We start from the raw sequence: 15,608 nt of genomic DNA, 5'->3' as shown, positions 1-15,608 counted from the left end.
TCTTTGTAGGACCCTCCCCCTCTCGTAAGTTATATTTATGATTATTAACATCTGCAAAATATCTATAGTTGTTCAGGTATTGTTGAAAAAATAAACTTTGTGACTTGATCTAGAAAGATTTTTTTTTTCAGAGAGAATACCTCCAATGGAGGACAAGATTATAATGATCCAGCTGGAGTGGATGTGGAGGCTACTATGGAAACAAATGACAAGGTATTCTAAGAATATCTTTTAAAAAAAACGCTTTTTTAAAAAAGCAAAAAGCCATATACATTTTGATTTAGCTGATGTAAATATGTTTTTATTCTTCTATGCATACGATGTTTTAGCCTTAAATTTTGTCTTGAGCTTTATTTTGGGTCGGAATTTATTTATAATCTTGTCGGAATTATCGAGGCATTAGTCTGGTCTCTGTAGGTAGCAAATTACTGAGTAATATGATACTTTTTAGACTGAGACATGCTGTAGACAAAGTTTTAAGGGAAGAACAATGCGGTTTTAGAAAAGGTAGAGGATGTGTCGACCATGTTTTCACTCTTAGGTTAATAATTGAGAAGTCCCTTCGTTGTCAAACACCTTTGGTCCTTAGTTTTATCGATTATGAGCAAGCTTTCGATTCTGTTGATAGAACAGCGTTAACAAAGGTCTTATCGTTATATGGTATACCAGAAAAATACATTAAAGTGATTTGCGCTATGTACGAGAATAATACTGCTGCGGTTAAGGTAGGAAATGAGGTTAGCAACTGGTTTTGTATTAAATCAGGAGTTAAGCAGGGTTGTGTTCTATCCCCCTTTATATGGATCATTTTGATGGACTTCGTCTTAAGGAGCACAGGAAAGGCAATTGGAGACCATGGAATCAAATGGGGAGGAAGAACGCTCCTGGACTTAGATTATGCTGATGATTTAAGCATATTAGATGAAAGTGTGAGCAAAATGAATGAATTTTTAGAGGTTTTACGAGTTCAGGGTGCTAAAATAGGCTTGAAAATTAATGTTAAGAAGACTAAGTCACTAAGGTTAGGAATAAGTGAAGATGAACAGGTGACCTTAGGTAACGAAAAGATTGATCAGGTTGGGAGCTTCAGTTACCTTGGTAGTATTATTAGTAAAGATGGTGGGAGCAGTGAAGATGTTAAAAGTAGAATAGCTAAAGCTCAGGGTGTTTTTTCACAGTTAAAAAAAGTTTGGAAGAATAGAAAGATAAGCCTACAAACCAAGATTAGAATATTGGAAGCTACAGTGATGACAGTGGTCAAATATGGCTCTGAAGCATGGACACTCCGAAAAGCAGATGAAAATTTACTAGATGTTTTCCAGAGAAATTGCCTACGGATTGTTCTGGGTACCCGGCTGACTGACCGTATTTCAAACAGTAGGTTATACGAAAAGTGTGGTTCAATCCCGCTTTCTGGGGCTATAATGAAAGAAAGGTTGAGATGGCTAGGCCACGTTCTACGGATGAAGGATGACAGATTACCGAAGATTGTCCTTTTTGGCCAACCGTCTGGGGCTACACGGAAAGCAGGTCGTCCTTGTCTGGGTTGGGAGGATGTCATAAATAAGGATTTAAAGGAAATGGGAACTTCCTGGGAGGGTGTAAAGAGGGAGGCTTTAAATAGATTAGGTTGGAGGAGGAGCGTGCGTAGCTGTGTTGGCCTCAGGCGGCTTGGTGCTGCAGTGAGTTATTAGTAGTAGTAGTAGTAGTTTATTTTGGGTATGCTTTGAATAGTTCTTTTGAGATCTCAACAGTAATAGTGTTAAAACTGTATATAAGACATAAAAAAAAATTAAGCCAGTATGCTGCATTTTAAATCTTTATAATCGTATTAGCCTTTTACTATATTTCTGAGAAAAAGTTTCTTCATTGAATTAATTAATTGATACAAACTTTTGAGAACACAAGTTTATAGTAACTTAGGAGTGTGAAAATTGCATTTGATAGAGGTTAAAGTTTCGGGTTGAAAACTATTGCTATTCTTAAGTAAGTTATATTTTAGTAAATTACTTGGTTAATCCAGGAAATATTCCATTAATTGAAATAGTGGATGCATATAGATTCTTTTGAAGCAAGGTACCTTTGTAGCTTCTTCTGACCCTAGTATCTACAATCTTGTTCCTTACCCTAACGAACATTGGCCATTTATTCAATCAGGGGAGAACAAGAAACCTTGTGTAAAAACAGGCTTTTGCATCATGTATCAAAATTAATTTGTCAAATGCCGTACATTTATTTGCTATCTGTTATGTATGTTAAAATAGTCACATTTATGAAAAATATTAGGTAATTCACCTTTAACTTACATTTCACTGGGACTGCCAAATTGATTTTTCTGGATTATCAATTATCGTTGAAATATTTACAGTTTCCAGGGTTTCATAGGTGGTTCACTCAGACCTTTCACTTTGGGACAATTAAAGACAAAATTGCAATAGTGATTATATAGGACTTATAAATTTTTGATATTTCCAGTGCATGTATTTTACAATTGTGTATCATTAGTTTTGGGCAATTAGCTGTTGTATTAGGTTAACAGACAAAATATATGCATCAGACCAAGATTTTATGGTTTTGAAAAAATAATAACTTTAATATAATTTTTTGTTGGTCTTGACATAGTAGGTGACTGAAAGATGAATTTTTACTTTATCTAACATGGTTTGATGTTTACTCTGAGAATAGATTCCTCCAATTGTGTAGTTAGATAAAGTCTCCTTTTAAAGAGATTAGGATACTGATAAGAGGAATGTCTGTTAATCTTAACATAGTGAGTGACTGAAACATAAATTTTTACTGTATCTAACTTGGTTTTATGTTTACTCTGAGAATAGATTCCTCCAAGTGTGCAGTCAGATAAAGTCTCCTTTTAAAGAGACTAGGATACTGATAAGAGGAATGTCTATTAATCTTAACATATTGAGTGACTGAAACTTGAATTTTTTCTGTATCTAGCATGGTTTGATATCTATTCTGAGTATAGATTTCTCCAATGATTTTGAAACTTCGTATTGAATTTCCGTTAAAAAAGTTGCCCCCCCACCACACATTTTTTCATGAATGGGCGTCCCTAATTGGTTGATTAGTAATTAAAACCTGCTTGCCTCAAAGAATTCAAGGTGGGATTAAGTTTGATATAATTTTTATTTTGAAAAATTTGGACTTCAATTAAGGATTAATGTTTCTTTTGATGCATCTTGAAATATTCTGGAAATACATTGATTTTTTAGTTTTAAAGCACTTTTATTTATTAGGAAATAGTTGGTGCTAGGTTGATATACATAATTGTTAAGTTTGTATTACAATTGTAATTAATATCATATTAATCTATGCTGTAAATCAGAGAGTGATGTAATGTATTTTTTTTGTATCACAATTAGCTATGGCCTAGCTCTTTAACTTTTTCTTATCAATGGCTATAGAAAGGTTTATAAAGTCAAATTTCTCTCTTAGAGTGCAATTAAAACTAATTTATATTGAATTGAAATTATATCAAAAATCTTTCACAAGTAAAGAAAAAGACTGAGAACTAAACACAACGGAAACAGATAAACAAACATAAAACTGAAATACATGAATATTCAGCACACAACTAAATTTCATTAAGTAAGCCTAAGCATATCCTTCCAGGGATGTTATGTGTAAAAAATATATTAATAATTGTATGAAATGTTGTTTTAGAGTTAGGTATGATCATCAGGAGCATTTTTAAAACGGCAAATATTTGTGTCAGAGTTGCCATTATTTAGTTCAATGCCATATCATTAGCACAGTAAACCAATTTTATATTTTACTGCTGATGGAAGTTTTAAGTAACACATTCTAGTATGTTAAATGATTTAGTTAACATGTTTGAAAGTGCCCCGAGTGCAATTTTTTTTTATGTAGATATGAGTTTGATTTTGTCAAAAATTAGACATGCAATATTGAAAATATTCAAAAAGCACTTAAGAAATTGGTCTTGTTTATTCCTTCAGTCCCTTGAGTATAGTATGGGCTACTACTTCACCAATTTTTTGGGAAATGAGACAATATAAAGTTACCATCAATGTGAGACTCGAATGTGTATAGTGTACCTGTCATTGTCACATTCCTGTTCCTTACCAAAGCAACTCAAAAAATAAAACTGTACTGTTTAGAATGCTGGTAGATTCATCCTCCATGAAATTTCTGCTTAGCCAATGAAACCATACTATAGTTCCTTTGTAAAGTCTTATGTTCTTTTCATCCATGATTTTATTGCTTGTTTTTTTTTTACCAAATCATACTGAGCTTTAAGTAGCACTTACTGCCTGGATTTTTGTTGTTCTATTTTCTTTTAGGCTTATTCTACATTGTCATGCTTGTCTTAGTTCTGAGGTATTGAAGCAAATAATTTTTTGATATCTACTTATAATGTAACTGAATATCTTAATTTGTGTTTTAGGTCTGCGATAGTTTTGATAAAATGGGTTTGAAAACTGAACTTCTTCGTGGTATCTATTCATATGGTTTTAAAAGACCTTCACCTATCCAGCAGAGGGCAATTCTTCCGTGTGTAGAAGGAAATGATGTAATAGCCCAGGCCCAAGATGGTGAGCTATATCTTTTTTTATTATATATGACATTCTTTACCACTTAAAGCCATTAGGGGCCATATACTTTACAATAAGCTGGCATTGTCATTCCTTACCACTTAAAGCCATTAGGGGCCATATACTTTACAATAAGCTGGCATTGACATTCCTTACAACTTAAAGCCATTAGGGGCCATATACTTTACATTAAACTGACATTGACTCGGTTTTGTTTATATTTAAGAAATGAATATTCTTCTATCTAGGAAAGGCTCTGCTTATTAATATCTAAAATGCCACTAGAATAAGTCTTGAACCATCTTCTGGAGTGACAATTTGTATATGTCAAACCCTTTAGCATGTCGCCTAGCTTTGTGGCATGGCTTAGAAACTATGATAGTAATGAAGAGTAGAAAATAATGATAAAGATGCAACTTGTATATTCGTCAAAGATATATTAAACATTAAATTCTAGTTTTTTTTAGGGGTGTAACGAGAAAAACAGAACGAAGAGATAAAAATGCATAGAAGACATTTAAAGCGAGAGTTTTAAGTATAGGCAATAAAGCATTAATTAATCACTATTTCTTTTTGAAAATAATTTTTTTAACATTGACAAAAATTTCAAAAAATTATTAATCGAGATTTTTTCTTTTCATAACAACGTAGCGTATCTTTCCACTTTTTAAAGTTCGATGTATTTTCTTAGATTAAAGAATCCACAATTTTAAAAGAATAAGTCAGTTTCTTTATTTCCATTCCCGTCATATCTATTTATCACTAGCTGTTGGTGTGGCGCTTCGCGCCCCCCAAGCCCCCCCCCCCGCGCGTAAGTCGTTACGTGCCATATTAGTTACGCGCCATTGTACTTGTGTCCCTATGTCCCACCTGTGAATATAGATAGATATATATATGTTTTTAACTACGTAAAACTTGCGAATATACAATATTCTTCGCTGTCCCATTGTCTGTGCATATAAATAGATTGTCAGGTTTACCGACTCTTGAACATGCAATATATAATTGTCCATGGGAAAACAATCCGTATTCAAATTTAAACCGCATTTTTCTAATGATTGCCCTCGGGCTTTGTTGAGGGTAATTGCTAATCGAATATTCTTTGTGTCCCCCTCGTCATTTATATATCCCCTATGTGCCCTTCCGGCGGCCCCGTTGTAGTTGTGTCCCTGTGTCCCGGTCGTCATGTATATTCCCTGTGTCCCGGTCGTGATTTATGTCCCGGTGTCTCGGTCTGTAATTTCTCTTTGAGTGTCCCGGTCGTCATTTATATTCCCTGTGTCCCGCTTGTCATTTGTGTCCTGGTGTCCCGGTCTGTAATTTCTCTTTGAGTGTCCCGGTTGTCATTTATATTCCTTGTGTCCCGGTGTCCCGGTCTGTAACATACGACAATAGATCAATTGTGTTGTAACTTTGTTCACGATCCCATTCTACACATGTAGAAATAGAAGCAGTACGAGTAGGTGAAGGCATTCCCAAATGCTTGAGAAGTTTGTTTGCAATAGATAAGCACAAATCTTCAATCATAACTAAAGTGCAGTTATAAATTTCTGTTGTAAAATCCAAGGTCATATCTGACCTTTCTAGCCGTATTCGGTGAAGTATATTCTCGGCCATTTGCGATTTGTATTTCTCCCATAACTTTGTAGGAGATGAAGGAGAGCAACTTTTGACGGAATACACGGGCCGTAATGTCATGTCTGTGAACCGGCGATTGTCCAGGATCTAAAAGCTGCTGTATCTAATCCCAAGATGGATTATATATAAATGTAATAAATGACGAATCATTAATCTATAGGCATAATATTTTATTGCGCTGCATTTCTTGTCCATTTCTTTGTTGTGGCTAGATTTACCAATTTAATGTTAAAGTGATAGACGTCGGCTCTATCCCAAAAATGATAGGATATTGTAGGGCATCGTAGCATCGATGAGTTTAATAAAAAATTCTCTTTGAAACGCCTTCTTATATACATATAATGACGTCATATACAAAGCCTTTGATGTCATATACAAATCACCGACCATAACGATTGCCACTTCGTTGATAGTTGCGTATCAGTAGGCATCAATTCGATTGCAGTTTTGAACAGAAGCACTAAATTATTATTTATGTGGAAAAGATGTTGCAACTGGGAAACGATAGTCCTTTCAACGTCGTTTTTTTTATCATCGGTATCACTTTCAAGTTGTTTGGTTTGTTTTACCTTGACTTGTCTTTTGTCACTATGAAATACATATCTCCGAACCTTTGCTTTTTAAACTAAAATCTGGTAGGCATTGATGACCTTATCCAAGTCAAAATCCAAAACCCAATCATCATCGCTATCATTTTCAGTTTTGATACGTTTTGACTCTCGCTGTCCAGGTTGTTTCAGGTTGCTCTTGTGATTCCTCGGCACGCTTTCTTTTGGTGATTTCTCTTTGAGACGCAGGCCTGTTTTCACGCTGTTGTTGTGATTCCTCGGCACGCTTTCTTTTCATACTTTCTCTATTAGCCGCAAGCCTGTTTTCACGCTGTTGTTGTGATTCCTCGGCACACTTTCTTTTCTTACTTTCTCTATTAGCTGCAAGCCTTTTGGCATTAGTTCTTTGAGCAGTTTCCTCGGCTGTATCTTCTCAATGACGTCATATACAGTCGACAAACATGACCTCAGTCGACAAACAAACCTGACGTCAGTCGACAGTCGACGAACATGACGTCAGTACACAAACAACTTATTTTTATATATATATATTGCCCTTGAGCTTTGTTGATGGTGATTGCTAACCGAACATTCCCTGTGTCCCGGTCGTCATTTGTATATCCCCCCTGTGTCCCCGGCGTCCCCGTTGTAGTTGTGCCCCTGTGTCCCGGTCGTCATTTATATTCTCTGTGTCCCGGTTGTTATTTGTGTCCCGGTGTCCCAGTCTGCAATTTCTCTTTGGGTGTCCCGGTCGTCATTTGTAATTTCGTCAGTCGACAAACATGACGTCAGTCGACAAACAACTTCATGACGACATACAGCTCAATGCTTATAGTGACGTCAGTCGACAAACATGACGTCAGTCGACACACAAACATGACGTCAGTCAACAAACAGACAACCAACTTATTTTTATATATATAGATAAGAAGATACGGTCGGTGTCTACCTCAATATTCCGATGAACGTTTATAACGGCTAGTCCTGTCAGTCTAGAGTCATGTCAGTTTGGAGCTCTTCGTTAGTATTTGCTCTTCTATTCATCCTAAAATATTCGAAAAAAAGACCAAAATCGTCTAAAAAATGTGAAATCTAATAAAGATGCATGTAGATGTCTGCTTCAAACTAAGTATATGAGTCGAAATACTCCTTAAAAAAACAACTAATTATATGTTTGTTATTTTTGTATTTAGTAGGTAAAGATTAGTGATTTAAATTCTCAGGGTTTCAAGCTGTGGTATACTTCTAATTAATTTTTTTTATCATGAGATTTTCAGATATTCATTTCAAACGTTTAAAATTTTAATATGTCTTTTGAGCACAAATTTTTTTTTTTTTAATTTGACTTAGATTTAGCATTCAGTAAGGGAATTGACCTGTATAACTTTGATTAATAAACAACTAATCGTAGAAAAATGATTAGACGGCATTTATCAAAATAAGAACAAAAATCCTCATTGGTATATAGCAGTTTTTGTAATTTTATGGACAAACATATGCAACCCCTATGCAAAAACATAAATTATATTTTTTGACTTGTTGGTATTGAGAAGGTGAGAAATTCTGAAGTAATATCATAGTTTCATTCCTTTTCCATTGTTAACTCAAGTGGTGTGAATTTCCAGTTTTTTTTTCAACATTTTATTCGTAAATGTTTGGAAAAAAAATCGATGCCATTCCACTTATTCCCTTTTTTCTAATACTACACATTTTCAATTTTTCAGGAAGTGGGAAAAAAAATGTTGCTTTTTTGGGGAAATTTTGAGATAAAATCAATTTTTAAATGATTTTATTTTGCTTTAATCTTGAGCAACATAGGAAATTAATTCTATGGTTATATTAGCACAACTCACTGACAAGAGTTTATCTATACATGTTAACATATACGTTCTGTGACTACACTGGCTATAAATGACGTTCGACAGTAAACGAATAAAACTAAGAAGAAAAAGAATCATTCTAAAACAAATGAGCAGGAAACAAGCAAGCGAAGAAAAAAGAGAAAAAATTAAAGAAAAAAGCTAACTTTTAAAAGTAAACTGCATTTTTCTTCTTACCTTTTTTGATCGTCGAGGATGACTTAGCGGAAGGCTTTGCCAAAATATGTCTCTCTTTTTTCTCCACCAGCTGGAAATTAGCCCTTTTTCGTTTGTTCAGTCTCGAGCATCTTCACATCTTCAAACAACCAATAGCCATTGCATTGTGATGTATTATCCGCCGTATCTGGAAACGAATATTCTGAAGATTTGATCCTGGGTGATTTGGTCTTCTGAACAGCCTAATTTGAAAGAGATTTTCGAAATGTTTTATAAGGGATTGTTATGTAATTTATTGACTGCTTATTGGTCTAATGTGTATTGAATTATACTCGTTTGTGTGTTTATATATATTTAGTTTCCTATTCATGCGTGAGAAAGAGAAATATTTCGTTAAGATACGGAGTACGAAAAAATATTAAAAGTATTTATATTTACTTATATCTATCAGTTAAAATCTAATATTTATTTACATATATCTAAATCATAAATATTTAAAAAGCATGATTTGCTTGTGTTTTTGAAAATCAATTTTTTTGGGTAAAATTAAGAAAATCTGGCTGCCAAACTAGGATGTTACTAACAGAGATTTTGGAAATTTCCAATCTAATAACGACAACGATGAGTTTAAATTTATAGTATTAATAACAAAAAGAATGTTTTAAAAACCTAGAATAAGTTCAATAATATATAGTATTGCTACTAGCAACTTTAGGCCTTAAAAGTTGCAGCAGAAGAAGCTGCAGGCAAGTAAACCGATGTTTTCTTTAAAGGGGGTTCCAAGCGAAAACAAAAGGCTAAAACAGTTACATCGCATCAACACCCAAAAATAATTTGACAGTTTGGGTGAGATAGGCCGAAAGTTTCCTCTGTCATGTATACACCTTTAAAGCTAATTTTAAAACAATTAAAAACCGCCAAAAACCCTAAGAACAGAGAAGAGGAAATGGTGCTTTGTTACAATTAAATTGTTTAATACAAGCCAGTATTATCGAAAGCGCCATCAGAACAAGCAAATATTAGGAAAGTGGTATAATGCATCTGTTAGGTTTACCTTCTAAAATATTGTTGAAAAATTGTCCAATTTGTTCGGTTCATCGCTGAGCAAAACTGCAAAATATTCTTGTTGAAAAAATATATTTTTTATAGTCTCTGATCTATTTTGAAACTACTACTTCAGCTGATTTGTGCAACTCTCTTCACGTTATTGATTTCTCCCTTTTTTATAGGTACTGGCAAAACTGCCACATTCTCAATATCCATCCTACAAAAAATTGACACGAGCCTAAAAGAGTGTCAAGCACTAGTTCTGGCACCAACAAGAGAAGTTGCACTGCAAATTCAAAAAGTTGTGTTATCTTTAGGTAAGTTCATTAATTATTTATTTTAAGAGTTTAAACTGTTGCAATTTGAATCATAAGATTCAGTCTTACGAATTTTTATCTGTAGCCATCCAAATATTTGGGAAGTTATTAAAGAATTGAAAACTGATACAAATGGCATTAATGGTAGTACGTCATGAATATCCTATCATTTGATAGTTTCAAACCTTTGTCTCCTTGAGTATAAATCCCTCTTAAGGAAAATAAGATTCCTACCGGATACAACTCTGGACTTTATAGGTCCTACCGTCGGTACTTATCTCCGTTTCCCGGCCCTTCAGTCAGGAAGCGATGGAGAGGGAAGGGCTACCAATTTTGTGCCGGCTTCCAATTAAAATATCCCTTTCAGGATGAATTCCTTAATCTATAGTTTTACTTGCTTTAAATCAGCATTATGATCATGATCACTGGATATCAAAACAAAGCTAATTTTTTCATATTGCAAAGCTTGAGAAAGAACAAAGCCAGAGTTAAACTGTAGTTAAGTTTTATAAGCTATGTTCTTCTTTGATTTTAACGTCACACTTACACTGCACATTCAAGGGGATTTAAATGGTGAGAACTTGATTTGAAAGACCAATATTGACACTAATTGTTACCACGTGTCTCTAGAAGAGCTGGTTTCTCAATTTGCTAAAAATATCTGATGGCAAAAAAGCAAAAACAAAAAAGTATCTAGTAGAAGAATCTCCAAGCGGGGTCAGGTACCGAGTTGAGATGTTTTAAATGTTGAATATTAAGCTGAAGATGTTGGAGAGGGTAAATCCTAACAAGTGGCAGGGTATTTGATAAGGGTGAGGAAATGTTGCTGCTAATCCCTAAAAGGTTGATTAGATTTTTTAGACCTTAATGGCCTGACCTTCGGCTAAGTTGGCGAGTCTGTCCGTAATAATGATAATAATACCAAGTGTCTTCCAAGTGTCTTGCTGTGTTTGTATTTATATCTTTTGTTAGATTTAGGATACACATTGCAAAACTTCCAATTTCAATCTTTCCTAATTTCGAAAAAACCTGCTTTCAGTCTTTTGCTCTCGTTGTGTTAATTAATTATTAAAACTAATGGATAATGAGCCGTCCTTGCCGAGTGGATTGGTGCGCTGGATTTCAAGATTCTTTGTCTGAAGGGGTGAGGGTTCGATCGAATCCTAGTGTACCCAATTATTTAGTTTGGGACGGGGGTCAGTGGCGTGACTGTAAGCTCAGCCAAAGTTGACCCAGCTCTAAATGGGTACCTGGAGAAATCTATGGAAATTAAACAGGAAGGGTGTGGAAAAGCACAGGATGGTTGGCCTCCAACAGGGGAATTTTCCGGGGAGAGAACGGTTTACGGTTTATCATCGTTGCTGTTACGCGGGAGGAGCTTTCCGCGGGGGAGTAATCCTTGAATTTCTTTTGTTTTGAGATCGCAGTAACGCGCGACGGGTAAGCTATATGCATAGCTTATCTATAGACATATCTTTTAATAAATGAACTAACATCATTTTTATACAATCCTAGTAAGGGGGGTTTAATGCCAGAATTACCTCTCACTCAATTAGACTATCTGTCTTGGCTTTTTCTACGATTAACCATGACTTGAAGGCCACAACTGTTCGATTTTAATTCAAAAATCGTATAATAAAATCAAATCAAGAAATGAGATTATATAATATAGTTTTCATAACCAATTATGCCCATGCTACATATAAAACTATGTAATATAGTATTAAACTCTTAACTATGCAACTATATTTTTTACTAGCTGTTGGGGTGGCGCTTCGCGCCCCCGAAAACCTAGTTGGTGGGGGCGCTTCGTGCCCCCCCTAAGCCCCCCTGTTCGCGTAAGTCGTTACGCGCCATATTAGTTACGCGCCATTGTAGTTGTGTCCCTGTGTCCCACCTGTGAATATAGATATATATATATATATATATATATATATATATATATATATATATATATATATATATATATATATATATATATATATATATATATATATATATATATATATATATATATATATGTTTTAACTACGTAAAACTTGCGAATATACAACATTCTTCACTGTCCCATTGTATGTGCATATAAATAGATTGTCAGGTTTACCGACTCTTGAACATACAACATATAATTGTCCATGAGAAAAACAATCCGTATTCAGATCTATACCTCAATATTCTAATGATTGCCCTTGAGCTTTGTTGATGGTGATTGCTAATCGAACATTCCCTGTGTCCCCGTCGTCATTTATATATCCCTCCTGTGCCCCCCCGGCGTCCCAGTTGTAGTTGTGTCCCTGTGTCCCGGTCTTCATTTATATTCCCTGTGTCCTGGTTGTCAAATGTGTCGCGGTGTCCCAGTCTGTAATTTCTCTTTGAGTGTCCCGGTCGTCGTTTATATCCCCTGTGTCCCGGTGTCCCGGTTGTCATTTGTGTCCCGGTCGTCATTTATATTCCCTGTGTCCCGGTTGTCCATGGGAAAAACAATCCGTATTCAGATCTATACCTCATTATTCTAATGATTGCCTTTGAGCTATGTTGATGGTGATTGCTAATCGAACATTCCCTGTCCCTGTCGTCATTTATATATCCCCCTGTGCCCCCCGGCGTCCCCGTTGTAGTTGTTTCCCTGTGTCCTGGTCGTCATTTATATTCCCTGTGTTCCAGTCGTCATTTGTGTCCCGGTGTCCCAGTCTGCTATTTCTCTTTGAGTGTGCCGGTCGTCATTTATATTCCCTGTGTCCTGGTCGTCATTTGTGTCCCGGTTATCCACGGGAAAAACAATCCGTATTCAGTTCTATACCTCATTACTGCCCTTGAGCTTTGTTGATGGTGATTGCTAATCGAACATTCCCTGTGTCCCCGTCGTCATTTATATATCCCCCCTCTGCCCCCGGCGTCCCCATTGTAGTTGTGTCCCTGTGTCCTGGTTGTCATTTATATTCCCTGTGTTCCAGTCGTCATTTGTGTCCCGGTGTCCCAGTCTGCTATTTCTCTTTGAGTGTGCCGGTCGTCATTTATATTCCCTGTGTCCTGGTCGTCATTTGTGTCCCGGTTATCCATGGGAAAAACAATCCGTATTCAGTTCTATACCTCATTATTGCCCTTGAGCTTTGTTGATGGTGATTGCTAATCGAACATTCCCTGTGTCCCCGTCGTCATTTATATATCCCCCCTGTGCCCCCGGCGCCTCCGTTGTAGTTGTGTCCCTGTGTCCTGGTCGTCATTTATATTCCCTGTGTCCCGGTCGTTATTTGTGTCCCGGTGTCCCAATCTGTAATTTCTCTTTGAGTGTCCCGGTCGTCATTATATTCCCTGTGTCCTGGTGTCCCGATCGCCATTTGTGTCCCGGTCTGTAATTTCGTTAGTCGACAAACATGACGTGAGTCGACAAACAATTTCATGACGGCATAATGCTCAATCCTTATAATGACGTCAGTCGACAAACATGCATGACGTCAGTCAACACACAAAACACAAACAACTTATTTATATCTATATATATATATATATATACTAGATATTGGGGTGGCGCTTCGCGCCACCCCAACACCTAGTTGGTGGGGGCGCTTCGCGCCCCCCAAGCCTCCCCCACGCGCGTAAGTCGTTACGCACCATATTAGTTACGCGCCATTGTAGTTGTGTCCCTGTGTCCCACCTGTGAATATAGATAGATATATATATGTTTTTAACTACGTAAAACTTGCGAATATATAACATTCTTCGCTGTCCCATTGTCTGTGCATATAAATAGATTGTCAGGTTTACCGACTCTTGAACATGCAACATATAATTGTCCATGGGAAAAACAATCCGTATTCAGATCTATACCTCATTATTCTAATGATTGCCCTTGAGCTTTGTTGATGGTGATTGCTAATCGAACATTCCCTGTGCCCCCCGGCGTCCCCGTTGTTGTTGTGTCCCTGTGTTCCGGTCGTCATTTATATTTCCGGTCGTCATTTGTGTCCCCGTGTCCCAGTCTGTAATTTCTCTTTGAGTGTCCCGGTCGTCATTTATATTCTCTGTGTCCTGGTGTCCCGGTCGTCATTTTTGTCCCGGTCTGTAATATCGTCAGTCCACAAACATGACGTCAGTCGACAAACAACTTCATGACGGAATAATGTTCAATCCTCATAATGACGTCAGTCGACAAACATGCATGAAGTCAGTCAACACACAAACAAACAACTTTTTTTTATATATATAGAAGATAGATTATGTCATTTTTTATTATGTCATTTTTATTATGTCATTTGTAGTCATTTTTTATTATGTTTTTGTTGAAAAGGGATATATCCACAAAATCCAATTTGCGATTTATATTAATAGTGACCTAAAAAAAAAGAGTCACTCAATTATTGGAAAATGTTGCATGCAAAGAGGTTGTTTATATTTAGCAAAATTTCTTGCGGAGAATTCTTACAATATTCACTTAGTTTGTTGGAGTTTCGTGGCTGAATTTCATTTAGTTTTTTTTTTTAATTGACAAAAGCACTTTGTTACATGTTTGTTTAAAAACCTTTACTGCAAAAGCCTGTGGAACAGGCTTGTGTGACCATTATACGTCTAATGGAAAAGAGAAAATAGTCTGTAGTTTGTAGTATTCACTTCATCGGGCTTTCATAGGGTTCACTGCTTAGATAGGATACAGAACATAAATTTTTTTTTATCTGAAATTGAGATTCCTCATCTTTAGCATTTGATTAGTAACTTAAAAAATACCACCGACCTCCTCTCGCCAATTAATGGAAAAGCGGAAAAATACACTAGGCCAGCAAGCTGCATTTCAGTATAAAAAAAAGAACAGAAATCCAGTCGTGGGAAAAGATTTCGCCAGTGAAAATTCTCTGACAGTTTGGAATATTGTAAAAAAATTTTTGACGGATTATGAGCTTGAAAATAAAAAATAATTAAAAAAAACTTTTACAGTTTTTGAAAATTTGAAATGCTTTTTCAAACCTATTCACATTCAAGCTTTTGTTTCTAGACTTTCTATTCAATTCATTTCCTTCAATTCATTTCCACAAATTGTTTTTAACAGATTTTGTCGTTTAACAAATCTATTTCGTTAAAATAGTAGAAAATTTCTTAATAACAATCGGGATAGTATAAACAGGCCTCATCAAACAGTTCGTGGTAACGAACTATAGTAAGGAGCGACCCGGCTCAATAGTAACCAAAACTCTAAAAAATGGAATTTTGATGCCAATAGCTACATCAAAAGAATTGCATTTTAATGCTGATTTTAAATATATAAGTTTCATCAAGTTTAGTCTTACACATCAAAAGTTACGAGCCTGAGAAAATTTGCCTTATTTTAGAAAATAGGGGGAAACACCCCCTAAAAGTCATAGAATATTAACGAAAATCACACCGTCAGATTCAGCGTATCAGAGAACCCTATCGTCGAAGTTTCAAGCTCCTATCTACAAAAATGTGGAATTTTGT

The 15,608-nt window shown here is 35.7% G+C and overlaps 1 protein-coding gene across 1 annotated transcript in view; it reads left to right on the top strand.

The window, feature by feature from the left end:
* The window catches only part of LOC136042533 (eukaryotic initiation factor 4A-I-like), an 86,284-nt gene that overhangs the window by 51,926 nt on the left and 18,750 nt on the right, over nt 1–15,608 (top strand). The window contains exons 7-9 of the mRNA XM_065727494.1: nt 132–213; nt 4,427–4,574; nt 10,026–10,160. Of these exons, the coding sequence (XP_065583566.1) occupies nt 132–213; nt 4,427–4,574; nt 10,026–10,160 (365 nt within the window). The remainder of the gene's footprint in view (nt 1–131; nt 214–4,426; nt 4,575–10,025; nt 10,161–15,608) is intronic.

Source organism: Artemia franciscana, unplaced genomic scaffold (assembly GCF_032884065.1).
Source record: "Artemia franciscana unplaced genomic scaffold, ASM3288406v1 Scaffold_1422, whole genome shotgun sequence".
In the NCBI taxonomy this organism is placed as follows: Eukaryota; Metazoa; Arthropoda; class Branchiopoda; order Anostraca; family Artemiidae; genus Artemia; species Artemia franciscana.
The sequence above is the reverse complement of the archived record's forward strand: the minus strand, read 5'-3'. Positions and strand labels throughout refer to the sequence as shown.